General features: G+C 44.6%; 4 protein-coding genes across 9 annotated transcripts; all 4 read left to right on the top strand.

Annotated features, from left to right (window-relative positions):
- Nucleotides 1-598: 598 nt before the first annotated feature.
- Nucleotides 599-18,912, top strand: LOC108099434 (serine-rich adhesin for platelets). The gene is given in 13 exon segments (XM_017202968.2): nucleotides 599-710; nucleotides 3,495-3,780; nucleotides 4,102-4,545; nucleotides 4,615-4,820; nucleotides 6,180-6,298; nucleotides 6,354-7,119; nucleotides 7,180-7,470; nucleotides 7,472-7,552; nucleotides 7,815-9,038; nucleotides 9,040-10,908; nucleotides 11,057-11,215; nucleotides 11,446-11,897; nucleotides 13,382-18,912. Coding segments are annotated over 13 exon segments (6,057 nt in total). The 5' UTR covers nucleotides 599-692; the 3' UTR covers nucleotides 13,524-18,912.
- A 402-nt stretch (nucleotides 18,913-19,314) lies between these two features.
- LOC108099650 (probable maleylacetoacetate isomerase 2) lies at nucleotides 19,315-23,262 on the top strand. 3 transcript variants are annotated; one of them, XM_017203281.2, is made up of 4 exons: nucleotides 19,315-19,658; nucleotides 21,302-21,479; nucleotides 21,536-21,866; nucleotides 21,998-23,262. In XM_017203281.2, the coding sequence occupies exons 1-4, from the start codon at nucleotides 19,635-19,637 to the stop codon at nucleotides 22,125-22,127; spliced, it is 663 nt and encodes a 220-aa protein (XP_017058770.1). In that variant the 5' UTR covers nucleotides 19,315-19,634; the 3' UTR covers nucleotides 22,128-23,262. The 3 variants fall into 3 exon arrangements, with proteins under 3 accessions (XP_017058770.1, XP_017058771.1, XP_017058769.1); XM_017203282.2 differs by lacking the exon at nucleotides 19,315-19,658 and adding an exon at nucleotides 20,870-20,905; XM_017203280.2 differs by lacking the exon at nucleotides 19,315-19,658 and having other exon boundaries at nucleotides 21,189-21,479.
- Nucleotides 23,263-23,507: 245 nt separating this feature from the next.
- LOC108099272 (probable maleylacetoacetate isomerase 1) lies at nucleotides 23,508-24,522 on the top strand. 2 transcript variants are annotated; one of them, XM_017202651.2, is made up of 4 exons: nucleotides 23,535-23,570; nucleotides 23,635-23,864; nucleotides 23,920-24,250; nucleotides 24,314-24,522. In XM_017202651.2, exons 2-4 carry the CDS (start codon nucleotides 23,666-23,668, stop codon nucleotides 24,441-24,443), a joined length of 660 nt encoding a protein of 219 aa, XP_017058140.1. In that variant the 5' UTR covers nucleotides 23,535-23,570; nucleotides 23,635-23,665; the 3' UTR covers nucleotides 24,444-24,522. The 2 variants fall into 2 exon arrangements, with proteins under 2 accessions (XP_017058137.1, XP_017058140.1); XM_017202648.1 differs by having other exon boundaries at nucleotides 23,508-23,864.
- Nucleotides 24,523-24,566: 44 nt separating this feature from the next.
- On the top strand, nucleotides 24,567-27,206 carry LOC108099315 (putative transporter SVOPL). Of its 3 annotated transcripts, none has more exons than XM_043209078.1 (9): nucleotides 24,567-24,665; nucleotides 24,726-25,050; nucleotides 25,285-25,406; nucleotides 25,465-25,726; nucleotides 25,795-25,896; nucleotides 25,987-26,343; nucleotides 26,401-26,528; nucleotides 26,587-26,953; nucleotides 27,011-27,206. In XM_043209078.1, exons 1-8 carry the CDS (start codon nucleotides 24,632-24,634, stop codon nucleotides 26,646-26,648), a joined length of 1,392 nt encoding a protein of 463 aa, XP_043065013.1. In that variant the 5' UTR covers nucleotides 24,567-24,631; the 3' UTR covers nucleotides 26,649-26,953; nucleotides 27,011-27,206. The 3 variants fall into 3 exon arrangements, with proteins under 3 accessions (XP_043065013.1, XP_017058215.1, XP_043065014.1); XM_017202726.2 differs by having other exon boundaries at nucleotides 25,951-26,343; nucleotides 27,011-27,201; XM_043209079.1 differs by lacking the exons at nucleotides 25,285-25,406; nucleotides 25,465-25,726; nucleotides 25,795-25,896 and having other exon boundaries at nucleotides 25,951-26,343; nucleotides 27,011-27,205.
- The last annotated feature ends 35 nt before the right edge of the window (nucleotides 27,207-27,241 follow it).

Here is a 27,241-nt window from a genome sequence, read left to right as displayed (position 1 = left end):
ATTAGCAAGAAATCCCGCAAACTCTTAAGCTAAAACATATTTCAATGCCATATTTTTTTGTTCGCTAATCCTGCCGACAAGCTAATGCCCCGTTGACCGATCAGCTGGATGATCAGTCAGTCAGTCAGTCAATCAGTCAATCAGTCAGTCAGTCAGTCATCACATCGCTCAGCCAATAACTAAGACTAACCGCCATTTCCCCCTCATTCTCGAGAAGTTTTCCCCAACCGATGCGAGTTTTCCCATACATTCGATTGTGTTGTTTTGCATCGTGTTACATCCATTTGCGATTTTTCCGATACGATACGAGTGTGCCAGTGTGTCGCCTTTTTGTATATGCATGTGTTTTGGTTTCTTGATTTCACTTCGTTTTATGTGCACATTTTTATGCATAAATTTTCAGATTTATTTGCTCTTTGGTTCCTCTTCACGTTTTTATGTCACCCAAAAAAAAAAAAAAAAAGAAGAGAAAAAAGAAATCGCAAAGAAACGAAAGAAAATAAGAGAAGCAGCTACGAATTCGAATATGTTCAATCATACAAAACTTTTTTCAGATTTTTGATTTTGTATCCCCATCATCACCACCACCACTACCACCACAACTACAACAACAACAACAACAACCAGTACAAGCACCAACAACAACAACAAAATCAACAACAAGAACCTCATCGACGGCGTCAATTGCGACGATGGCTGCCATAAATACGGTAAGTACGCGACATCGACATCCAAAAAAAAGTGAAAAAAATTGAAAAAATATATATAAATCAACGCCAGAGAAATAACAATTATGGGCGCAACGAAGAAAAAAGAAACCACAATCGTGTGCAATCCATCATAGCCATACATTATATATGGCACATGCCGATATATATTAATATTTACAGCCAGGCAACTTGTTTCTGACACATTCAAACAATGTTTCATTTCTGAGCCATTGAATATTTATAAGTTAACTGCCCGAAGGCAAAGTTTCCAAACTCTCAAACTTGCTTACCGACTTACTCGAATATTTACGGTCATAAATGAGTCAATCGTAAAGTATTACTTGCAGAACTTTCGAATAACTTATTGTCTGCTGTGTCTCCTTTGCTATTAATCCACACAGAGAAAAACGGGCAGGGTAAAACTTTACATTTAAATAGAAAATCAACTAGCAATCTATAAAGACAATATATTATTTCCCCTGCAGAACTATCTATAAATTTCCATAAACACGAAACTTGCGTGGAAAACAATGTTGATGTCATAAAACGTTTAAAAACCAATTTTTTAAATGATTAAACTTGTGATATTACGCATACGGCATGTGGGACGCCAGCTGATACCCGTGTGTCTTTGAAGGCGCAATCATAAACAAAATTGAAAATTGAGGAACACGGGAAAGCGGACAGATTTGGGGCCATATGACCGACCGACCGACCGACCGACCGACCGACCGCGTTACCCGATGATGAATCTGTTGTTGATGATGACGAAGGCGGCTTTTCTCAGCCCTTGCACAAACATGTGTTTCAGCTCATTTTACTAATAAGCAGGCAGGAGACGACGAGAAAAGCCCGATGACAAATTGCCGCCCAGCATATTCAATTTTGCGCCGACATCATCTCAAAATTTTCATTAACATATCGGCAGAAAAAAAAAAGAAGAAGAAGATGGACGGACAGGAGCCGAGACCTTGCCAAATTCGAATCTGGCCATCAAACTGGCCCAAAGTCTGGCTGCTGCAATGGAAATTTGATTTTGGCAGCGCCAAACTTTTCCTGCAACACCGCCGGCAAACTTGCTCATTCATAACATACACTCTTCGCCAGCGATTTCTTTTTTTCTGGGCCTTTTTTTTTTGAGTGACATTGACGTTTGATTGACACGTGAATCACGCCGTAAAAATATGCCCACCCATCCGAGAGTTTTTCAGGGGGGAATGGGCAATTGGTGTGGGCCATGTCGCAACAGGATATATGACCCCCATCCCCCTCCCCACCCTCTTTTCCCACCCCCTTTCACACCTCTCACCTTTCCGATTTGACAGCCTTTTGCCAGCCAGACAGACATGGGGATTTTCTAACAGACGAGGCTCGTAAATCTTTTCGCCTGTGCAAGAGAGCAAACATATAATTACTTGATACCCGAATTGATTTAGCGTGAATGTAATTTATGAATCCATTTGATTGGAGAGCAAGATAGACAATCTTTCCTTAAAGGTAAAAGTTTAAAGGGAATTTTCGCTGCTTGAAAGTCGAGCATTTCCCAGAACTTTTTTCTTTGATTTTTGTTGGTGATTCAAAAGCAGCGACAAGGTTATCAAAACAAGTGTTAAACATAAATCTAATTTACTTCTTCTAACGGCCCCTGCCCATATATATCTCATAGCCCACTGGCATATTTAAATAAACAATTTGTTTTGCGGAGAGCATTATTGCGGGGGCGTGCCACTTGTGGCTTCATTTCCATTCCCATTTCCATTTCCAGTTCGCTTGATTGAGAGAACTTTTTCATTTAGCTAGCCGTGTTTTTTTTTGCCACAACTTAAACAATAATAAAATGGCTGTTTATTTATTTAACGTGAAATTTTATGCGTCCGAAGCGAATTTATGCCAGTGTCTTCGCTCCGGGTTTTCAGTACTCACAGTGTTCACTGTGTTTTTGTTATTTTTTGTTTTGTTTCAATTGTGGTCAGCGTCGCAGGCACTTTTGGAAATTTATGCCCTGGTCTCTCTATTTATTTTTATTCTCGTTTTGTTTTGTGGCTATGGGCAATTGCAGACCGCATTAATTGGGCATTGGCTGCGGTTTATAAAGCATTAATTGCCACATCTAAAAACGGACTCCCCTGCGACCCTGTTTCTTTCCCCAGTGGCCAATTTATGACTGCACTTCTATTGCATTTAAATTAATATATGTCGAGGGGCTGCCAAGAAGACGGGGCAAATTAATGACTGACTAAAATACAGCATTGTTTTGCAAGTGCCAAAAGTACTACACTCAGGGAAAACTATTACCATAAATTTAAATGAAATAGTACAAAAGAATTCTATAATTAATATAAATTTATGTAAAATAAACGAATGTATTCTATAATTTAAAATAAACTTTAATAGATAGCGAAACAGGAATTTTAAGTTCCTAATTTGGTTTTTAATTTTAAAAAGTTGTTGGCTCTGCAACTTGAAGTTAGTTTATTTAAAGTACAATGAAATGAGGGCCCAGGAGAGGCAATTATTTGAGGGGAAGTGGGGCAGTAGTCACTTGTCGGACACAAAGTGAAATGCATTTAAATTCTATTAATTATGCGACGCGTCGTCCATTAGGCGACAGTTGCCGTGAATTATCAATAATCTCGACTAATCTCGCCTGACAGCCATCGCAGCTCGCCTTTTGGCAGTGATTTCTGGCCCTCTGCTCCCCCTTTACCCTCTCCCCAAAATCCCCGAATGCTCCCGTTTATGAATAACCATTCAAATGCCATTCTGCATTTGCACCGCCCGCAGGTCCCGAAGAGCATCCACCTGCCACTGACGACTCTCAGCAGCGCGCCGCGCGTGTTGATGTGCAGCGCCTCCGTGGGGAGCGAAGGATCCGTGACTCTGCAACTGCGGGATGCGAACGCCTTGGAGGCGGCGGCCACGAAATCAGCGACATCAGCCGTCTCATCGACGACGTCACCAAATGGCGCCGCTGCCGGTGCACCAGCGTCAACGCTAGAGAATGCGCTGACCATCGGCTATCCGGATCCGGAAATGTTGGCAGATGTCTTGGGCACAATTCAGACAGCCTGTAAGTAAACTATAGCATTCATCATACACCCGGCAGTTCTGTTTGTTATTTATGAATTGATGTCATTAATGTCATAAGAAATGAGTTTCCCCTTTTTGATGCGCAAACTATTAAAGATACGAATTTATTTTTGATTTGATTTATACGGCTAAGTGAATTAGCTACAAGCACTTAAAGTGTCGCTATATTAATAATTCGTCTGGGAATGTATTTTTATTTCTGTAATGATGGGTGTCTTTTGATAATAGAGGTATGGGTTGTTCTTCAATTACTCAGTTATCCCACTTCAAAGAGATCTAATCTCTGCTTTATCCTTTACAGCTCTCAAGAACAACAACTCAATCACAGCAGCAACTTCAAGCAATAGCTCGGCCAAGTCGGCGGGCAGCAATCATCTGAGTAACCCCAATAAGATAACCATAACCAGGAGGAGTGTCCAGTCGGTCAGCACCTCGACCAGTTCGAGTATCAGCAGCAGCAGTGGCAAGACGAACACCAGCTACATCAAGAACTGCTTGATCCGCAGCAGCAGCTGCAGCAACACGGTCACCAATGTCACCACATTGGCGCAGATTATGAGCAACAGCAGCACGAGCAGCGCGGCCAGTTTACTCAATCAGCACAACAACAACAGCAACTGCAGCAACAGCAGCAACTTCAGCACCGCCTCCTCGGTGGGCAGCAGCATCAGTGTCGGCAGCAACAGCAGCAGCGGCAGCAACAGCAACAGCAACAGCAGTGGCAGCAACAGTAGCAACAGCAACAGCAGCAACAGCAACTGCAGCAACAGCAACGACAGCAGCAACAGCAGCAGCGGCGGCGGCGGCGGAGGAGGAGGAGGTGGACACAGCTTGAGTTTCAAGGGCACCGGGCGGCATGTCCCCTCAACTGGATTGATCGGTGCATCGGCGGCAGCCACAAGCGGTACAAATAGCGGTACTTCTAGTACTAGTATTGGTGGCATCATCAGCGTTGAAGCGCCGCGCAAGAATCGACCCAAATTATCATCGCCAACGCGTCACGGACCGCAGCAGTGTCAGGTGCGTATGCGAATGAAATTCCGCAGCGGATTTTCTTTTTTGAGTTGGCTGTATGGCAGTACACTTATGCTCATCCGTGGCCTAATCGCCAATTTATCGCCGCTCGTTCTGAGCCAACATGTCGCACAGACGGCCAGCAGTCGTGCAATATTTATAAACGGACATTAAGGTCGTCTCCTCGTTCGAGTGGCAGGTGAAACGCGCCCAGTTCCCAAAGTGCCATCGCCCCTTCCTCCACCCTCCACCCACCAATGGGGAGATGCAGCCTCCCCCTGCCGCTCGTTAAAGTCCGACGGACTGGCCACTTGGAACTAATATTACGGCCGTAGTCGGTTGTGTTTATACACGGCGCTAATTGAGCGTAGAGCCCGTCTACTCGGGAATCTGCAGCATGTGAAATGAATTCGGGAATTCGGGAATTGTGGGAAGACCATCAAAGGGTGGAGCTCATTTCCACGGAACTCTTTGAACAAAGTTGATGCACTGCGGGAAATGCAATTAGCTAGATTGTTCTCATTAGCAGAAATGAGAAATTTAATATATGTATATTTAATATTTATTATATAATTAGATTATTGTTTCAAATAGGAATGCATTTCATGGAAAAATTATAGCCAAACTCATACATATCATTTTTTTTTGCTACTTCTAATGAATGTTTTTGCTTTGGTGGAAATTTCCACAACATTTCAACATACATTTTAGAGAAAATAGAATACCTTTTATCTGCAGAACAGCGCTTCTTTTTAGTTCTTGATTTCGAAAGTGAATAATTCATTTTAGAGCTCTTTTTTGCCCGAGTGAATGTGAATGTGAATTCAGGAGCTCGCTTTCGAACAGCTCTCGCCGCGGGCATTCAACACGTCTCGACGTCTGTCAATAAAACTGACAGCCGCTCAAAGTGCCTTTGCTCCAAGTCCTCCTTTATTTTGTTCGCTTTTTGCGCTTCTAGTTCAGAGTACGGCGGTAAAGTACATTTTATGACGCGTTTTACGATACTGCGGATGTCAGGGGGGGCGATGTTTGGTCAGCATCGGGGAATTCCACTCCTGCTGCAGGCAATCAAAAACAACAACAACACACACATGCACACACTCTAACACACACACATGTTCCTGCAGATAGTTTTCGGGTATGGATGTGGCCTAGCTTTTGGTTTTTTTGGAATTCGTCGGTCGTAATTAGCATGCGGTGTGTGCTGGTGGCCAAAAGAAAAAAAAACGAAACAGAAAACACAACATAACGTATACGCAATGTGGCTCATTAAAACGTTCGAACGAACGGCAGCGCTTTCAATTATCTAGAGGGCAGCCGACAGAAGAGCCAACGCTAATTACATTTCTCTGGGACTTTTTATAGATTTGTTGCAAGATCTTTGGAAATGCCTCGGCGCTGGCCAAGCACAAACTGACGCACAGCGACGAGCGGAAATACATCTGTGCGCTCTGCTCGAAGGCATTCAAGCGGCAAGATCACTTGTGAGTAAATGAGGCGCACCATCCAAGTCACTCTTTTATCTCTAATCCCCTCTAGAAACGGACACATGATGACTCATCGGAACAAGAAGCCTTACGAGTGTAAGGCGGACGGGTGCGGCAAGTCCTACTGCGATGCCAGATCCCTGAGGCGCCACTCGGAGAACCACCATGCGGGCGGTGCAGCCACGCCCACCACCAGCCAGTCCCTATCGCCCACCGCCAGTTCGAGTGGCACCAGTGTGGCCACCAGCTCGCTGAGTCTCTCCCCAGCCACGGCGAGTGGTGATGCCAGTTCCCCGGACGGAGCAACCTGCATCCGGACGTACATCTCCACCGGCAGCTCGGTGGTGGATGCGGCCACCGGGATCGCTCTGTCGGAGGAGCAGATCAAGGCCATGAACCTGCCCATCAAGACGGGCGTCACTCTGCTCTCGCCCACCACCTCGACCTCCTCGAATGCCTCTTCGAATGCCTCCTCGTCTGCCAGCTCGTCGCTTTCCTCGGCGGGATCTGGTTCGGGATCGGTTTCGGGATCAGTTTCGGGTTCGGGTTCGGGGTCAGTGGCGATGGCCCCCTCGCCATCCAGCAACAGTCAGGTGATGGCCTCCAGTTCGCCCACCATCACTCTCAGCGATGGAATGAGTCTCGAGGGCGAGGGCCTCACCCGCGAGCAGTTGGATCTCATCAGCAAGATTATGCAGCAAACGAAGCAGACGAGTGCCCAGGTCACCGTCTCCTCGCCCACCAGTGTCAGCTCCTACAAGATCAACACGAACTCCTCGTCCTCGCAGAACAGACCGCGCACCTGGAACATGCAATTGGTAAATAACAAAATAAATATTAAATATAACCATATGTAATAATAATTCTCCTTTTAATAGTTAAATAGTGCACAGAATGTGACTGTCACCGTGGAGGACAACTCCGAACTGGTGGCTCCCTCCTCGAATTCTCCCGTGGAAGTGAAGGAGGAGGAGCTGAGTCCACAGCTCGTGGGCACCATGAATTCCCACCTGCTCAACATCGTCAAGCTCGACAAACCGGTCGAGTGCAATCTCTGTCACCGAAAGTTCAAAAACATACCCGCCCTCAATGGGCACATGCGTCTGCATGGCGGCTACTACAAAAAGGATCCGGAAACCAAGCGAAGCGAGAAGAAGGACTCCAGTGGTCCCCCCCTTGCAGACGGCCAGCATTGGAGTGAGAGCTCTCATCGAGGAGAAGATCATCAGCAAGCGCAAGGACATGACTAAGGTGGGTAAAGGGGGTGAAAGAAGAAATCGGGGTCACCAAATGCTTAAACACTAGATATTCTGCTAACACGACAAATACTTTCCATTTATTTACTATTTAGTTCATATCAGTAATCAGTAATCAGTAATCAGTAATCAAGTATACTTACTATATAATTATAATTTATACTATGTAAGGGCTTGTAGAAATCGGGGTCACCAAACGCTTGGGGTTTTCCTTTCACACAAACTTATACTAACTATTTAATTATTACCTTCTTCAGGGTTCCTTTGTGGTTCCTGCACCGCCGCACAGTAGTGGCGCCACCACCACCCTGCGTCGATCGATCAGCGATCTGGAGAGCTTCCTCAACCCGAAGACGAGCACCAGCAGTCACACCCAGACGATGACCACCAGCACGGGCACCACGACGGCGGTTCTCCCGGCGGCCACCACCATAAAGAGCAGCAACGGGCTGAGCATTCAGCAGATTGGCCTGCCCCAGAGCATCGAGATCTTCAGCGGAGGTCAGAAGCAGGCGAAGACCCTCAATCTGGGCACGGGAACCAATACGATCACCATTACCACCAACAACGTGCCCACCACCACGACAATGAGTGCTCTCACAGCTCTTAAAGCAGGAGGCACCATCAGCGGGATATCCACGGCCACCAACACGGATCCCAAGGACTCCACCCTCATTGAACTTCTGAAGAGGGGAACTCGCATTGCGGTCACCTCTAAGAAAAACCAATCCCAAGGACAAACTGGCTCTGGTTTAATGATGACCTCCAGTGGAACGACCACAAATGAGTTGACCACTTTGGGTAACAGTGGTGTGCAGACCGTCGGAAGGCAGATCATAACCAACAACAACAGGACGGTGATCATCCCCTCCGATGTTCAGGTGGTGTCCACCAAGAGCAAGCTGAGCAGCTTGAGTGGTTTGGTGAAGGGTAACATCACCAGCAGTTCCTCGGGAAATCTCTCCCTGGCGGATGGCACCCCGCTCTCCCTGACAATCGCTCCCAACCAGGAGCTCCAAGCCGGAGGAGCAGGATCCTCCGGAACGGGGAATGTGATCAGCGGCGGGGAGGGAGGAGTCTACACGGTGACCTACACCAGTGATGGCACCGATCTCTTCGACGACGCGGAGGTGTACAACGTTTCGGATACCGAGATGCTGCTGCAAACAGTGGACTCCATGGAGCTGCTCAACGACGAGGAGGACGAGCCGCAGATCAAGAGCGAACATTCCGAGGACTTTGCCCTGCTGAGCGAAGCGGGCGACAGTGCGCACACCCAGCTGGTGAAGCTGGAGCCGGAGCAGGTCAACTCCGGAGGCGGAAACGGAACCGGAAATGGAAACGGATCCAGTGCGAACACCACGCCGCTGCCCACCTTCCAGCAATTCCATTCCAAGGAGCTGATCATGCAGAACAGCTCGCAGATCCAGGCGATAGCCAGCATGCGGGGAAGCGGAGTCCTGGCTTCGCCGCTCCACTCTCCCCCTCGCTTATCCCACTCCTCCCTCGAGTCACGAGAACATGGCCCAGAGTTCCCCGTTCATCGAGGATGCGGCCGCCCAGTTCGTGGATGCCAGCAACACCTTCTTCGGGGATAAGACCGATTTCTCGCACATCTACTTCAAGACGGATGAGGGCGAGGCCACCATTGAGCAGATGAACGAGCACGACAACGAGAAGATCCTGAAACTGAAGTCCGTGCTGGAGGAGAGCACCTTTGATCCTTCAATTAAAGTAGAAGATTTATTAAATGGCGCAGATGATGACACGGAGTGCGATTTGCGGGAGTTTGCAGAGACGAATCTCTCTTTTCTGGATGAAGATCAGGAGTTTTTGAATGACTCCAGGAATGCCACCTCCCCGCTCTCGGAATCCTTCTTCACCAGCGGCATTGGTTCTGCGGAGGATGTTAAGCAGGTTCTAAGGGAAGTCCTTCCGGATGAGAATATGCAACTGCAACTTACCAGCGAGCAGCAGGGCGAGAACATCATCGATCTCTACTATCTTCCCGGATTGGGTTTGCAATCCCAGATGATGTCCAATTCAGAGGACCCCTTGCTCTCCTCCTCCCCTCGCGATTTTGGCCAGCAGAGGCAGCAGTTGGGACTCCAGGCCACCTCCATGCAGCAACCTCTGGAACAGCAACTTCAGAACAACAGCAACCTCTACCAGCAGCAGCAAGAACAACAGCAGCAGCAGCAACAACAGGAGCAGCAGCAGCAGCAGCAATCGCAGCAGGAGCAACCGCAACAGCAACATCAGCAACAGCAACAGCAATTGCTAATGCCCCAACAGGCACTCAACCAATCTGAATCCCTGCCAGCGGTGGGTCAGCAGCAGCAGCAGCAGGGTGACTTCATGATGCCCCTCGTGGGTGGCCATGGGTTCACCCAAGTGGCCAGCCAAACCCAGTACATGGACAGCGGGGGACAGGGGGGAATGCAGGGGATGCAGCCCCTCAACAGCCTGCTGCAACCACTGCTCTTCGGCGGGGCAACCACATCTAATGGCAGCGCCGCAGGCGGGGGCAATGAAACCACCACTCTGCTCACCGCCACCGATTGCCAAATGAATGCCAATCAAGGCCAAATCGATGCCAGTCTGCTGTTTGCCTGTGGCAACACAACAACAACAATAGCAGCAGCAACGGGAGGAGGAGGAGTGGTTAATAAACCTCTGGCCAATCCGCCGAGCGTGGCCAATCTGCAGCCGCTGTCGAACCAAACCAATTCCATTCTGAAGCGCCGACTGCGCAGCAATGCCCCCCAGGAGACGCACAAGTTCTCCAAGTTCCACACCCTCTCCCCGCATCGATCCAAGCTGCGCAAGCCATCCCGCACCCACTACACTCCTGCTCCCATCCTGAATCCGGATCGAAAGGGCACCGGACTCTACTGCAATGTGCGCAAGCAACTCGGTCAGGGATTGTTCGACGCCTTCGACGACGACTTCGGGGATTCCGTTGGACTGGTCGACTTCTCGGACGAGTCCAAGGTCAATCTGGGTTCCACCTACCAGGCGCAGATTCCCAGCTGTCGACCGATGGAGGAGGCGGTCAGGGATTCCCCCTGCGCCGAGCTGATGTGGAATCCCGAGGTGCAGGAGGACGACAAGATCCTGATGCGCTACATTGATCTCAGCAAGTCCTCGGCCGTTCCCATGGGCAGTCATTCCGAGGAGGTGGCGCTCCACACGCTGCTCAAGGCTAAGGGCAACTCGGCGGCGGCCGTTCTGAGTCTGCTCCAAACCCAGTCAGGCGCCTTCCAGATGAAGTGGACCGCCTACGAGTTGGAGCAGTTCCTGCGGGGACTGGAGAAGCACGGCAAGGACTTCGGCAAGATCGCCAGCGAGGTAAGTGGCTGAGATTGGGTGAACTACGGATGACAGGCACCATTTTACCAAGTCCATAACTTTTCCAATTTTAATCAGATTTTCAAGTGGCATACATACCTCTAAAAGTTTGGTCGGTTTTTCCTCGGGTGTTTTTTTTCTTTTTCAGCTCCAGACAAAATCCTCCGGCGAGTGCGTGCAGATGTACTACTTCTGGAAGAAGCTGTGCGTGGACTACAAGGTGTCGCACCTGAAAATGGAGCCCGTGGTCGTAATTACACCCGCCGTGGAGAAGCCCTACGTCTGCGAGATCGCCGACTGTTCAGCGGTAAGTTGCAGGTTCCTAGTTGTAGATGCAGCAGCAGCAGCATGCCCCAAAGCCCACAGCCCGCAGCACGAAACGCAGTTGCCGCCTAACCCGAGTAGCTTGCCCCCACCTCACCTCTGACCTCGGCTCTCTCTGTTTACTTTCTTTCTTGTACATAACGCTCGCAAATCGCAAACCGCAAACCGCTCGTAAACCAAATCTTGCCCACCCCCGCCTGAACCGAACTGTAGAGCTTCAGCTCGAAAGCAGCGCTGCACGGCCATGTCCGCATTCACGCTTACGGTCGCAGTGCCAGCAGCAACACCAACAACAGCAGCAGCAGTGGCAACAGCAACACGAACAACAGCAGCAGCAGCAACCTGCAACACGCCACGGCCAATAGTGGCAACACGAACAGCAACAACAGCAGCAGCAACAACGGCAACAGCAGCAGCTACGCATGTGCAACACTAACCGGCGGCGGCAGCAGCAACAGCAACAACGCAACATGCAACGCCACGCAGGCAGCAGCAACACACAACAGCAACTTGGCTCAGAACGGCGGCAACTGCAACACCAATCAGATTGCAACGACGGCAACTTCGTCGGCGCTTTCGGGCACGCCCAAATTGGACGTGGGACTGGGCGGTGGCACCTTACCGCTTCCCAAGGAGGGCGAGTTCCCCTGCAAGGTGTGCGGCAAGTAAGATTCCCCCAAAGCAATTTCCACCAATCAAAACAAAAACCAAAAAACAAAAACACGTGAAAATCATATGAAAATTCGAAAATCCGCAAGCGATTTGAGTGCCCGTAATTGACTTGAGTTGAGATCGTAAAAGCACGCTGTACCGTAAAATAACTTGTGTATCGTATGCCGCATACGAGTTCTTGGTTGATAGATCTTGAGTTCACTGTACTTATCGTTTTCGAAAATTATGACTCCTGATTTCCTATCGATTGTTCGTTTTGAGTTGACTTATCGCTACCCTCTTTCCACTTCTTTCTACGACTTGAGTTTGTGTAGTTACCTCTTGTGAATCTTCAGTTCGATTCGTATGTCAGTTTCCGACTTCTATGCCATTTAGTTAGAGTTTTCGTCAAGCGATATTAACTGTTGTTATTGTTGTTGTATTGTATTGTTCCATCATGCGAAACCCAAATATCAAATCAAATCGAAAACCGAAACCAAAATCAAATAACGAATACAAAATCAATAAATCGAAATTGCAATTTTAAAGCGAAGAGTCACAACTCGCAAATAGACGTAACCGTAACTGATATCAGCTCCAAAAGTCCACGAGAGCATCGCGCTGGTCGAATCCTCGGTAAGTAGGACCTCTTCTTTTCCATTCAAGTCACCTTTCGGTTCCTTTCGATATCCCTCTTCCGTTCTCACACTCCATTCACTCGCTCTCTGTTCTATAATTTCGTGTATTATTCGTGTAATTTATCTCCGATAAACCTACCTACTCACTGCGCTAAGTGCCTCTGCATTTTAAGACTTTTGTAAATATTATAAATAATTCACGGGTGGACATTCGATAGATCACCCCCCCAAAACAGCCTATTCGATCCTTCATTTGTAAATTGGAACAGCTCGCCTTCGACGTGATCTATAACTTATCTGAATCAGAAATTAAATTCTAGTTAACTCATTACCAAAAACTCTATCATAATATAATACTTAAAAGGTGTTCAAGGGATCTAAAGTTTTTTAATAAATTATAATACTAATAATATATAATATCACATACGAAGAGCGACTGTATCATTCAAGCGCACCCCCGAATTTCAATTCTTCCGTTTCCCTTACGATATATATGTACTTATTCACTAATTTGTTCGTTTTATTTTAAACTCCTAAACATAAACTCTCTATTTTCCATAGTTATTTATAACAACAAAGCAATTTTAACTCCACACAAGGCTAAGTAAGAACTGATGAAAAAACGAAAACCAGACCGAGCTGAAAGTCTTTTTCGAATCTCTGCATGACTCTCTGCCCAGCTATAATCCTACTTTATATGCATGTGCTATTCGATTTGTACTCTGTGTGCTTCATTATATCTAAATGTCCAGTTAACCCGCCTAGTCTGCATTCTAGTTGCTAGTGATCGAGATCGGGGCTGCAGACCCAAGTGTTCTCATGGTGCCCCGTCTTCTCTCTTCTCTCGTTTCTCCTGCCAGGGTCTTCAATAAGGTGAAGAGTCGCAGTGCGCACATGAAGACGCACCGGGTCCAGGAACCGGATCAGAAACACCAGCTGAACCAGCAGGCTGCTGCAGGATTGACCACCGTCGCCTCATCAACCATTATAGCACCCTCATAGGGATCGACCGATCTGGAGGAGGAATAAGGAATAAGGATTGCGAATCAGCATGGCGAATATATAGTAGCAAACAAACAAAATCGATTGACAATCGCATTAAGCAAGCAGCAAAGCATTGTTTACCACTGTTAGAATTTATGCTTAGACGAATTTGAGTCGAAAAATCAATGTCACGTGTACGTAGTAGTTAAAGGCATTTCTTCACTAGCTCTATCTCTATCTCTCAAGCCCCTAAACCCCACTCTCTCTCTCTCTTTCTATCAATCACTTCTCTAACTTTGCCCTAAGTAGAAGACACTGCGATTCGCTGTAGGTTTAAGTCTAGCCAAGGATTGGCCCAAGTTCAAATTGAATTGTTATCGACTATTGTAGGCAAGTGCAATATTTATGTTGAAGTAATACGAATACGAATATGTAAGTGTATACCTACCGTTTTTTATAGTAGGCGTTTATTCTGCTCGACTCGACTGTAGATGTACTCTAAACCTAAATCTAAAACTAAATCTAAATCTAAAACTATAGCACAACTATGGCTAAAGCTGCGGCGAAACCCCGATCTATGATAAACACTAGTGCATAATTACTGTTAACTACAAGTTTTTCTACTCAAATACTCGTACATAGTTACAACACACTACACTGATACTTTACTAGGGCGATAAATGTGTAGCAAGTAAGAGAATCTCTATATATATATACATACTTGATATGATTACATGCCTAGGTGTACGATGTATGCGATATATGATTGTTGTTCTAGTTTTAACGACGCAAGTCACCAACTCCGAGTAGTTGAAGTTTTACTTAGATCGTACTTACCTACCTACAAACCCGAACTATTGAACTATGGCTTAGAGACCGAAAAACAAAAGAAAACAAAAAATATAAAACCCAAGAGAAAATCTAGTGAAATCAAGTGATATTGAGTGAGATCAAAAACGATTTTAGCTAAACGTGAACAAAATTCAATGCACACCAATGTAAATGGCAGTTGAGAAAGTTTTAACTTTACTTTTAACGCAAGTTGTAGGTTGTAAGACACTGTAAATAAGAGTCTAGCAAATTAACCGATAAGGAAGGATATCTTTCAAATTTCTCCAAAACGCATAAAAGACATTAATCTATTTATAATTCTAGATCCCAATCCCCCTTGTTCCCCTCTCCACAAGCCACAAGCCACAGAAACACACACGAACACAGACAACGAGGGTTCAAACTCTGAATTCGGAACCCAAAAACCCCCAAACCCAAAAAACAGAAAACACAGAGACACTCTCAGTGCAGTTTTATATAGACCTAGGGTATACATAGTTATTATATACAAGCATATATTAAATTAAATGGTACAACAGTAAATCTGCCAGTAATTTGAACAACAACAAGAATCACACGTTTTCCATTTGGACAGTGAGCTAATGTACTACAACAAATCGATCGATTGATTCAACCTTTTTGAGGCCAAAAGCCGGGTGGTATGTTATATTGACAATGGCGTAAATTAATCTAGTTTAATGTAAACCAAAGCATGCAGGGCTAAAACCAGAAAACCAAATTAAGTACTCACGTTTAGTCTAATGCCTTCCGCCCCTTTCCACTGCAAAACATCCTACTTCACTGAGAGAATCCGGACAGAAATTTGGAAGATGGAAACTATTAGCAATTCTTATGGTTGTATTCGCCAGTTGTGTGCGTGAATTTTTCTATCGTACAATACGAAACACTACGAATCAGGTGCTGTAAATAAAAGAGAGATATACAAATCATCCCCGACACTTAGGAAGCCCATTTGAAAGGCGGACTCATCACCAGCCTGCAGTTCTATTTCCTGTCCTTGTGTTCGCAATAGCATTAGTAACCATACAATAGTCATAGGTTTAGTTGACGGACAGCATACTTCTGCATATTTTTCGGTGTTATATACAATAAGCGTAAGCCAGTTATACAAGAAACCAAACAAAAAACAAAGTACAGCCACAGCTACAGCAACCCACCATAAAGCACCTTCAAGAACTGTTCGATGTGGGCCTTCGAAGCCGTTTAAAGACTTTCTCGCGTACAAATAATCGAGTCCTGTGAATCCCTTTCCATCCATGTAATGGCCATCCTTTGTTGTGTGCATTTTCTCTACACGTCTTCCGCTTCCATTTCCGCTTCCACTTCCACCTTCGTTTCCGCCGTTTCCGTTTCCGCCTGAGTTGGTCCAACTACTCTGTTCTGTTCTGTTCGATTCTGTTCTATGCTCAAATGCCTTCAAGCGTAAGTCTTAAGTATTATTGAATAAAGTATCCGCAAATGAGTGTTTATCCCTAAGTAAGTGTTCAAATCTAGGCTAATGTAAGCTTAAGTTGACATGTGTGTGCACTTTGTTGCTGCTTTTCAGAAAAGTTTCCTAAAGACAAAGAAAAATAATGAAGTTATAGTTAAGCAGCTGCTCGAACGTCTAGTCAAATGCAGTAGAGATATCTCCTAATTTATTATATTTCGTTTTAAGTTTCATTTACTGTGCCAAAATGTTTATCGTTTGCCAATTAAATGATTTCAACTGTTTCATTTTTCACCCGACCGTCTTGCGTTTTTCTTTATTATTTTGTTTTCCTAGACTAACCAAAGATCGAGAAAATAGAAAAGGACAATCTGTGACATTGAGTGCTACTTTCACTATGTTTCCACGCGATACTCGTACTATATTTTCCGGAATCATCTGCGAGAGCTCTGCGTCAGCGGTTCCTCCTCACTCACACTTTATTCGAATACTCTGCGTTGTGATTGTTCATTAAGCGAATGTAAGATAAACTACGTATTCAAAAATGTAACCTGTACATAGATGGTGACCCACATGGGGTGCCAATTTCCTCAAAAGCCAAACTAACTCTAGCTCAAGCGTCGAATTCACTCGAATCATCAGTATATACGATTTGTACTCCAATCCAAAGACACTATATAGTTCTTCTCAGCATCTGTTTGCAATATTTTGTAAATCGTACAGATACACATACTACCATTAATGTCATACCGACGATTTGGGAGAAAACCGAATATTAAAGTTAGAGAACGCAACAGAATTACTTCGAAATACAATACAAAACCTTTTGAAATTGAAAACGATTGATAATAGCTATTAGACATATCAATTTTATTTAAACCGAATCGAGAGATCCATTCAAGAATATATATATATATATATGTATACATAGTCCGTACACCTTCGTGTACACAAAGTGCATGTTTGCATTCCTGTTTAGCGAGTAAGAGGACATTTTAAGCGTCATCGCAGTGACAGATCACAGGACCTTCTGTGAGGCACCTCTTTCGAATCTTTGCTTTCGATGCGGAATCTCAGAGTATTTAGACTGACGAGTAATAAAACGATACGAAATTATGAGATATTACTTTGGACGCATTCCACAAACCCTTCGTTTCTGTGCCGAAAGAGGATCGATCGCGATCTGACCTACAAAAAGCGATTTACTGCGAGACAAACTTTACCGCTCAGTATTAAACGAAATGCCCGGTCTGCATCTGAAAATAAGGACGGAAAAGGTCGGGCAGATCGGCCCTGCTATGATTAAGTACCGTATACAAAGAACTACACAAATCTACGATGTAAGTTTTAACTGTAATATGCAAAGAAACACTTTTATAAAGAAGCAAACTGTTACTTTATGGCATTTAGTTGAGATGCTGTAACCTCTTGTTGATCGTAAATTGTACGTAGCATGTAAAACCTATTTAACTCGCAGACACACACGAACTACACACACGATTACCGCATAAACAAAATACAAATATAAATGTATTTATACAGTGCTAATATTAATATTCTGATATGAACGAATATTTTATGGTACATCTATATATGTACATAATAAGCGTAAATGTAAACGTAAATGTTTTCATGGTTGTAAACTGATGATCAAAAATAGATTTAAACGATTTTACATGCTTTTATTTAACGCAGAATTACTTCGACCTTGCTTTACACTTTTTGGTACCTAATAATATTTAATAATAACGTCACATATAATGCATTTCTTTCAACGAAAAACCGAAACAGAAACTGAAACAGAAACAGAAAAACGTCTCCTTCGTTCGACATCATTGTTCATTGTTTTTACCAGACTTACAATCTCACAAACAATGCAATGGACAAACGAAATATTTTCTGAACATCTCACACTTTGATAAGAAACGATCAATGTAAGCGATATTTGAAAAAAAGAAAAAATCATGAATATTCCCTCCAAATAATTTTTAAAAAATTACGTATTTGCTAGAAGTCAAATCTCTGATAACTGTAATGAAACGAGACAGAGGGAAAAATATGTAATGGTTCTTGGGGACTTTAGCTCATACCGATAAGGGGAATCTGTCTTTAATGGAGGAATAATGTATTTAGCATGATGTTACCAGTTACATTTAACGTAATTACAATTACAATGATTATTGTGTATTGCATGTGTATGTGAAGTGTATGTAATTACGAGTAAATTCTACAAAAAACAAAAACCAAACAAAAACGAGAAAATATGGAAAGAGAAACTATGGCACACTTTTGCCATTTAATAGTAGTCAATTCTTCGAAACGCATTAGGTTAAGTGTGATGACAGCATGATGATATATATGGACACTATTTTCTAAACGTATTACAACAATAATTTATGAATTTGTTGGTAATTTTATACATATATATACACAGTTACTTTTGTTAGCTAGCAAAACGACAACGACAACTTAGGTAGCGCCGAGGTAGATAAACTTTATGAATGTTGTACCCAAAGCCCACGCCCCGGACACCCGCGAGAGCACACTGTACAGGCACGAACCTCACGGCAGGACCTGCTCCGGGCATCCTGGAACAGGTCCTTCGCATCCTACCAAGCTAGTTAGGTCCGCGTCCCTCGGAACACGTTTTCTCCTCACAAAAACACACTCCACACACTCCACTCTCCACACTCACTGATTACAATCTCTGTTGAATCTGTTGTACTCTGCCATTTTTGGTGTGATATTCTATTGGTTGTGGCGGTTATTTTACAGCCGCTTTACACATTGTTGCATTTCTACTAATCGTATCTGGCCAAAACTGGGCCCAGGACATGATGAAAAACGAATACTGAAGACCAGTATAATTATGAAATTATATAACTATAACTTATTCGATTTCCTGTTGTTGTTTTAGTTGTACATGCGTAATGGATTTTGAACTCGTTTTGACTAACTGTAACTGATTGCCAAACTTTGTTAACTATTTTAGTCCATACATACGTACATACATACTTTTAGGTTAAGCACTTGTAATTTAATCGAACATGATTTGAGCAAACTTAATGAAAATGAACTAAACTTACAAAAACACAAAACGAAAATAAAGTGGTGGTCGTAACTAAAGAGCAGGTGTTTTATTAAGGTTATTGATTCCTCGCTGGTCGGGATGGTTTAACAAAAATATTTAAAATTCAAAACTGAAGTTTAGTCCCATAAAATAACGGACTGTACCTAGAGAATCTGTCAGATTGTCTGTGGTTGCTGTACCCCAAAATTTAACCCCTTGAAAGCTTAGCGCAGACACAACCCCCAAAAGCTTTTGCAAATCGTTCTTCTTTTCTCCCACTGCACTGCTCTCTCTCTCTCTCTCTCTGTTTTTCTGTTATCCTTTAGCGGTCGTCCTCCCTCTCACACACTCTCAAATTCGCATTGTTGTTGGCGTTTGTCATTGTCCTTTTTGCGTTCGCTTTTGCTTTCGCTTTCGCACTCGTTTATTTAGTTCAGTGTGTTCAGTTGCGTCCTGGCTTCATATCCTGTCGCTATCCTTTGCTTCAGCGCTTGCCCAAGCGGTTTCAGTTTGAGGTTTTGAGTGCATTTGAGCGGCTGCAAATAGAAACGGAACTGTGCACAGGAATAAGCCACATATCTCTGGCAATCAGTGGATGGTGTTTTGTGAAAGATATAGAAGCAATATCGAGCTGTGCGGGATACATAGAAGTGTCCCTGGAGTAATCGCCGCTTTTCGATAGACCGGCGCGGATTGTAACCTTTTAATTCTCCATCGGGGTTGTGCGTCTGCACTGAACGGCTTCAAAATTAACTACTCAAAGTACCACCACAACGCTATGTCCTTATCGGCCATAGCAAAGGTAAGCGAGTCCCATCATCCTTGGTGTCCAGCGTCATTGGCGCCTTGTTTGGCATTTGGCGAAAATCCATTCCCGCAATATCACTCATACCACGCGGCCAGAAATCTCTGACTTCGGCGCTAGTCTGGGTTTCACTCATACCCCGCCACCGGATCTAGAATTCGATTTTGCGCACAGCGGCAAGCTTTCCTCCCTCGCGTACACACTGCAAAAGTTTGTCAGGCAGGGTTGTCAGGTCCCGTAAAGTTGCGAAAAAGGATATACGTACTACAGATTGCATATTACTCTCTAGGGAATAGTGAAGCTTGATGGAAAACCAAAGGGAAACAATCAAATTGTTTTAAAAACAATTACCTGATTAGGATGTGTATCCTTGGCTTTTCGTTTTTAGTGGTTCGTAATTTAATCTATAAATAAAAGCTTACACTTACTTTTATTTATATAGATTATTTTTCATACAGTCAAAATCTCCAAGTATTAAAAATGTTTTTTTAATATATTAATATATTATTCACCATCTGGGACATATCTTCTATTTCGGGGTATAATAGAACCCAAACCCAACTGAACCCCTCTTCTTGCCAAAACTCGACTACCCTGATCTAGGCTTTTGACTCAAACTCCAACTCGGCGACTCAACGAGCAACCCCTAAAAAAAGCACACCCTCTCCAGGCGAACGGCGAAACTTGTGAGCCAGTTTTTCTCTTGAGCAGGGGTCCTGTGTCCTTGGCGCTGCCTTCGCGCTGCGGACTCAGGACAACGACAACTTGAACAAGGTTAATGCCCCTAGCCGACCTTGGGGTGCGACACAGTTCTCGGGACTCGGGAGCTCGGTGCTCGGAACTTGGGATTCGGATCTCTGAACTCGTGGCTCACCGCTCGCCGCTCGTTTCTCGCAGTTCGGACCCCATCGTCCTCACTTTCCCATGGGTTCATTGAACTTTTAGGGAACTCATTATGCTTTCCGTGTGCGCGGTTCCTTGTGGGTGGAACTCTGTGTGTCGATAGGCTGATTGGCCCAACCGGAACAGCCAGCTGTGTGTATCTGTATATCATTTTAGGGCTCGTCCTGCCACATAGGAACCCGTGTCCATGTCCCCTAGCCCATACCCCTTCGCCGCCCGAAGCTCTCCACTGTTGCTCTGCAGCTGTTGTCGGGCGCTATTTTTGGTGCAAGTCGAACTTGCCGCCGTGCTTTTTGTCAGTCTGTCGCTGGCGTTGCTCCTGTCCGGACACCATGAATCATGTGGGTATATCTCGACAAGAAAAAAACCAAAACGAAAAAAGAAGAAAGAAGAAAGCCTCACACCTCCGAGTTAAAATCTGTGTTATCTGCCCGATAAGTGCGTAATTGAGAGCTCTAGTTTATCGGGAGGCAAACAAAATGCAAATGATTAAACCAGTTTGACTAGCCGAGACTTTGTTGACCGCTCGTTGTGTTGTGTTGTGTTGTGCCTCCCAACCAACCAACTCGTTATCAGCGGCGGGGCAACCTGTTCTGCGCTATTTGTGCTACTCAGAATTAGAATAAATAGATTTCGTAATAGAGTTTGTGGGCCCGTCACGCCATTCGGCGCTGGCCCGTTGTGCTAAAATGTCTACTAATCCCGATACTACCAATGTCTCCTCCTCCGCCGCACAGCCAATACTCTACTCGTATTGGCGCAGCTCGTGCTCCTGGCGCGTGCGCATTGCGATGAACCTCAAGGAGATTCCCTACGACATCAAGCCGATCAGCCTGATCAAGTCTGGCGGGGAGCAGCACTGCAACGAGTACCGCGAGGTGAATCCCATGGAGCAGGTGCCCGCCCTCCAGATTGGTAGGTGCTCTGAACCGCCAGAAAATTTTCTTTACATCCTATATTTCAATTACCAGATGGACACACCCTTATCGAGTCGGTGGCCATCATGCACTACCTGGAGGAGACCCGTCCCCAGAGACCCCTGCTCCCACAGGACGTCCACAAGCGGGCCAAGGTGCGCGAGATAGTCGAGATCATCTGCTCGGGCATCCAGCCCCTCCAGAACCTCATCGTGCTCATCCACGTGGGCGAGGAGAAGAAGAAGGAGTGGGCCCAGCACTGGATCACCCGCGGCTTCCGGGCGGTGGAGAAGGCACTGTCCACCTCCGCAGGAAAGTACTGCGTGGGCGACGAGATCTCCATGGCTGACTGCTGCCTCGTACCTCAGGTGTTCAATGCCCGAAGGTGAGTACGATTTACATCTTCAACATGTTACAAACAGAACTCTAAAACAAGTTCTATAATGGTTTACAAATATTTGGAAAATTCCCAAAGCTAGTTCTTGCACCAATTTATAAACTATATACTTTTAACAGATTCCACGTGGACTTGCGTCCGTATCCCATCATACTGCGCATCGACCGCGAACTGGAGAGCAATCCAGCGTTCCGGGCGGCCCACCCCTCCAATCAACCGGACTGTCCGCCGGAGCTGCCCAACAAATAGAATTTCCCGACGACAACTGCAAAGCGCCGTAAGACGAAAAAGTGAATTGCAGTTCGTAATCCAGGCACAGGACAAACTAAGAACATAAATCTGATCGGTGGGCAGGCGGATGGTGGAGGAGAATTGGACAGATTGGACGGATGGAAGGGATTGGATAGATGAGAAGATCGGAGGGCGAAGCTGGCGGGGATTCCATTAAGCAGAAACAGTCGGATGTGATTTAAGAAATTGCTAACAGCATTTAAATATGCATAAATGCATAAAAATACTATCGATAACATAACGAAATTCCAGCACGAAATTCAAATGCAAAATTCTCAGAAACGTATAGAAACTTAATTAATAAATTCTTCAGATTCCCTTAGTTTGTCATTGTGAACATGATCTAAAAGATGAACTCATAACATATATATTAAATGTAACTTATTTTTATGCATTTTATTTAGGCTAACAAAACATAACAAATTCAAGGAAACTCATGACGAAAAGCAAAATTCAATTCAGGGATTTAAAACAAAAACCAAACACTATCTAAAATTTACAAAAATATATTTGATGTATGTATAAGTACTTCATGTCAAAGTTGGCAAACGCTAAACGAATCGTTCACAAAGTACAAAACTTCAGTCAACCAATAAGTAAACTAACCGACAAACTATACACAAAATCGAGTAAATCCTAAGTAACTTACGAGAACTTCAAAGATTTGATGGTTCTTATGTCGCAATGCCTCTTTGGTACCACGAAAGCATAACTAACCAAGTATTTCTCTCAACGCAATGCACATAGACGAATGACAAAGCCAACCCATTAAGTGCACACTATTTTATTAGCAAGTTGATGTAAATTGGATCGTGAGAATCTCTTCACAACCCCGTACGACTAGAATTAAGCCTGCCGATGCCAAGTAAAACTACTATCCTGCATGACAGTACAATGCACGATTCGGAGGACAAACGCCGATAGTCACATCATACAAATATATACACATATATATATAGGACGAGCTGCGCATTTTCGCATACCGAACGAATACCAAATTGAATACAAACCAACTAATATCCATAATTTCCGAAATATTGTAACAGTTCCATATACTATAAATAAACTTCAAACTAAACTAAAACTTTGCTAAGACATTGACTTTTAATTTATCGAATGGTGCACAATTTTAATAAGCTTAAGAAAAAGTTGATAGATTTTTAACAAATTAATTTTTAAAAATTTCTCAAAAACTATTTTGAAGATACAAATCAACAAACATTAGCATTCTACACAGTTTTTACAACAAGTGTGGTCTACTTTTGGGAAAACCATATAATTAGTGCCATTTTAATCGATAGTTTCTCCAATCAGAACAGCTGGACATTCGAATGTTATTAATTTGCAAAGGTAAACAGGTTTCTTCATTAGACATATAAATTGTGTTACTTAATACAAAAAGCAAGTATATGGCAGCAGTTAGACAGCTGGCCCAAAAAGGCTTTAATTTGGACAAATTATATAGACTATTTAAGACATCAAGTTCTGTGCGCAATATGTCAACAAACACGAAGCCTTTACTGTATTCCTACTGGCCAAGTTCGTGTTCCTGGAGAGTTCGCATTGCACTTGCAGTAAAGAAAATAGAGTACGATATTAAACCCACTTCTTTACTGAGTACAGTCAGCGAAAATGCCTACACCGAAGAATATAGAGAAGTAAATCCTATGCAAAAGGTTCCCTCGTTGCAGATTGGTAAGTAAAAAAAAGTAATATCAAAACTAAAAATATTTTATTAATGCTCCAAAAGATGGGCATACATTATGCGATTCGGTGGCTATAATGCACTATCTGGAGGAAACGCGTCCCCAACCTGCACTTCTACCTCAAGATCCAGTAAAAAGAGCAAAGGTCCGCGAAATTGTGGAGCTCATTAGCTCGGGAATTCAGCCACTGCAAAATAGCTCCGTGTTAAATTATGTAGGCAAGGAGAAAAGCCTGGAGTGGGCACAGCATTGGATATCTCGAGGATTCAGAGGTTTGGAGAAGGTGCTGTCCCAATCTGCGGGTAAATTCTGTGTGGGAGATGAGCTCACAATGGCTGATATTTTCCTTGTGCCACAGGTTGGCAATGCCAGAAGGTGAGGATCGTGATTCTACTTCCTTCAAATTTAATTTCATTTAATTTTTAAATCAACTTTTAGGTACAAAGCTGACTTAAGTCCATATCCCACCATTGTTCGTTTGGACCAGGATCTACAGAAACTGGATGTAGTTAAAAACACCCATCCCAATAAACAGCCGGACTGTCCACCGAAATTTGCCGAAAAATAATCAAACCGTAAAACATTCAAAAGTGGAATGTGTTCGTATTGCATTTATAACTGATAATAAACGTGTAATCAATTGTATAATCACATGAAATGGCTTTATATTTCTAAGCAATCCATATTTATGTGTTAGGCCTAGTTCTTTTTTTTTTTTTGTTTTTTATAACATATCAAAGTGTAGAACTTTACCAGATGAGTGACATAGACGATGTGTTCGCCATGCTGGGTGAGTCGTGCCCATGGGCGAGCTTATTGGCACCGCCTGATCCCAGTGGTCATTCGACAGGATTCGGCAGGATGCAGTACTTCGTGCTGTCTGCCTGCCTCCTCGTGCAGCTGTGGCTCACTAACGAGCAGCTGGGGTTCGCGGTGGTGGTCGCCGGGGCGAACTGCGAGCTGGAGCTCGACGACGAGCGGATCTCCTGGCTGATGGCGACCAACTTTGCCGCCCAAATGCTAACCTGCTTGATGTGGGGCGAACTGGCGGACAGATTCGGGAGGCGGAGGATCATCATGTGCGCGGGCCTCACCTCTATAATGCTCTCCATTCTGTCCGCCTGCATGCCGGAGTACTGGTCCTTTCTTGTCGTCCGCTCTTTGGCTGGGTTCTTGTGAGTACTTTCGCGCACTTTCCGTGTTCATTCTTAACTTCCATTCATTTGTTCATTAATTCGTTCATTCATTCGTTCATTCATTCATTCATTCATTGGTTAATTTATCGTTTATTCTTTTGTACATTCATTTGTTTATTCGATCGCTTATTAATTCGTTCATTCATTCGTTCATTCATCATTTATTCATTTGTCCATTCGATCGTTCATTAATTCGTTCATTCCTCCCCTAAGTGTCTCGGCGTTGGTGGTCGCCCTCATGACCTACCTGAGCGAGTTCACCAAGGTATCCTTGCGTCCCCGGGTGCTCAACATCATGAGCTACTCCTTGGGGCTGAGCATCATCTACGTGGCGAGTAAGAATCGGAGCAATACGTAGAGTAAACCCCTTCCTCAGGCTTATCCCTTCGCTAGCGCTGGCGGGAGTCCTGCTGCCCCTGGAAACTGATCCCGTCCAAGGGTGGCGCATCCTGCTGCTGTGCAACCAGATACCTGGACTCCTCGGCCTGGGCATCCTGCTCTGCCTGCCGGAGTCGCCCAAGTATTTTCTGTCGATCGGCGATCAGGAGAGGGCCTTGCGGGTCATGGAGAGGGTCTGCCGGATGAACAAGGGCAAAGATGCGACCCTGAACAGCTTGGGGGTGAAGTCCCTCACTCAGCCCCGTCTGCTCAACCCGTAGGGATCACCTGTGACCCAGTTCCTTTGATTTCCAGTCTGTACTTTGATTTCCTTTTGCTTTTTAGGTCAATGACTTATGGGCGGTGCCATGACACCAAGACTCTCCTGGTCACGTACGCCAAATTCATGGGTATTTTCTCCTTCATCATCTTTTCTCTGTGTGGAATGTGAGTTTGAGCTTAGGTGCTTCTCCCTGTTTAAGCAATTTTATAACATTCTAGTGCCTTTGCATTGCCCATTTGGATGGTGCGAATCAGGATTCTCACCTCTGAAGTTGAAGAGCGCCTGTCGGTCTGCGAACACTTGGATGGCTACAGCCCAAAACGAAACCCTCCAAAGTGCCGCTTGAGCTACGAGGATATGAAGGATCAACTCATCCAAGGCTTCGTTGTCCTCGGCCTGTTCGTGGTAACCAGCCTGCTCCTGATCTGCATCAACCGCAAAGTGGTGATTTTGTTCTACATAGGAGCCGCCACTGGTGGCTGCCTGCTCCTCAACTTCGTGACGCACCCCTACGTGATTCTGGCCAGCTTCCTAATCGTGATGGATCCTCCCCTGTGCAGCATCAGGTTGATAGCCACCATTCTCATAGATCTGGTGCCCACTCGTCTGAGGTGAAGTCAGTCCTTATAGTTATTAAAACCCATCTTTACTCCCAAGTTGCTTTCCAGGGGAAAGGCCCTGGCTTTGACCAGCATTTTGAGTCGCTGTGGCGTCTTGGTAATTAGTTTGTACATGGGTTACACCCTGTCGCGCTTCTGCTACGTTACCTTCAACCTCTTCATCCTGCTGTTCTTGGGTAAGATGTTGCTTTCCAAACTACGAGTACATGTTCCCATCAAGGGTAATGCCCCCAGTTTGCGGTGTCCTCGTGCACTTGCTACCTTCGGAAACAAAAATGAAGAGCCTGACACAGTGATGTCTCCTCTGGTTTTCCATACTCAATTTCAATCAATCGAGAAAGCATATTGGCAAAGGCAACCGACTTATTAATGAACAAGCACAATAATTTGCCAAATAGCTCCGTGTTAAATTGTATAGGAAAGGAGAAAAGTTTGGAGTGGGCACAACATTGGATATCTCGAGGATTTAGAGGCTTGGAGAAGGTGCTTTCCCAATCAGCGGGTAAATTCTGTATTTCCCACACAGAATTTACCCGCTGATTGGGAAAGCTCACAATGGCTGATATTTTTCTTGTGCCACAGATTGGCAATGCTAGAAGAGGTGAGAAGCATGATTTTTCTACTCGAAGTTTAATTTAAATACAACTACATTTTTTAGATACAAAGCTGACTTAAGCTCATATCCCACCTTTGTTCGTTTGGACCAGGACTTGCAGACACTCATCCCAATAAACAGCCACCGAAAAAATAATCCTATTGCAATTTGCCTGATAATAAACGTGTAATCAATTTTATTACCCAAATAAAATAGTTTTCTACATTTCATTTACAAAAAATACTGCCTGCTTTTTGGAGGAGCACTATAAAATCAATATCTGTATCGATAGCC

This window comes from Drosophila ficusphila, unplaced genomic scaffold, assembly GCF_018152265.1.
Source record: "Drosophila ficusphila isolate 14025-0441.05 unplaced genomic scaffold, ASM1815226v1 contig_791, whole genome shotgun sequence".
NCBI classification, from domain to species: Eukaryota; Metazoa; Arthropoda; class Insecta; order Diptera; family Drosophilidae; genus Drosophila; species Drosophila ficusphila.
Note: the sequence above shows the minus strand (reverse complement) of the source record. Positions and strands in the feature narration are given on the sequence as shown.

Excerpts from the sequence above, each read along its gene's own strand:
- LOC108099650 (XM_017203280.2), top strand. The coding sequence starts at position 21,254 with ATGTCTACTAATCCCGATACTACCAATGTCTCCTCCTCCGCCGCACAG. Across the intron at positions 21,480-21,535 it reads GGTGCCCGCCCTCCAGATTG|ATGGACACACCCTTATCGAG; the intron begins GTAGGTGCTCTG and ends TTCAATTACCAG. Across the intron at positions 21,867-21,997 it reads CAGGTGTTCAATGCCCGAAG|ATTCCACGTGGACTTGCGTC; the intron begins GTGAGTACGATT and ends TACTTTTAACAG.
- LOC108099272 (XM_017202648.1), top strand. The coding sequence starts at position 23,579 with ATGGCAGCAGTTAGACAGCTGGCCCAAAAAGGCTTTAATTTGGACAAA. Across the intron at positions 23,865-23,919 it reads GGTTCCCTCGTTGCAGATTG|ATGGGCATACATTATGCGAT; the intron begins GTAAGTAAAAAA and ends ATGCTCCAAAAG. Across the intron at positions 24,251-24,313 it reads CAGGTTGGCAATGCCAGAAG|GTACAAAGCTGACTTAAGTC; the intron begins GTGAGGATCGTG and ends ATCAACTTTTAG.
- LOC108099315 (XM_017202726.2), top strand. The coding sequence starts at position 24,632 with ATGAGTGACATAGACGATGTGTTCGCCATGCTGG. Across the intron at positions 25,051-25,284 it reads CGCTCTTTGGCTGGGTTCTT|TGTCTCGGCGTTGGTGGTCG; the intron begins GTGAGTACTTTC and ends TCCTCCCCTAAG. Across the intron at positions 26,344-26,400 it reads CTGGTGCCCACTCGTCTGAG|GGGAAAGGCCCTGGCTTTGA; the intron begins GTGAAGTCAGTC and ends GTTGCTTTCCAG.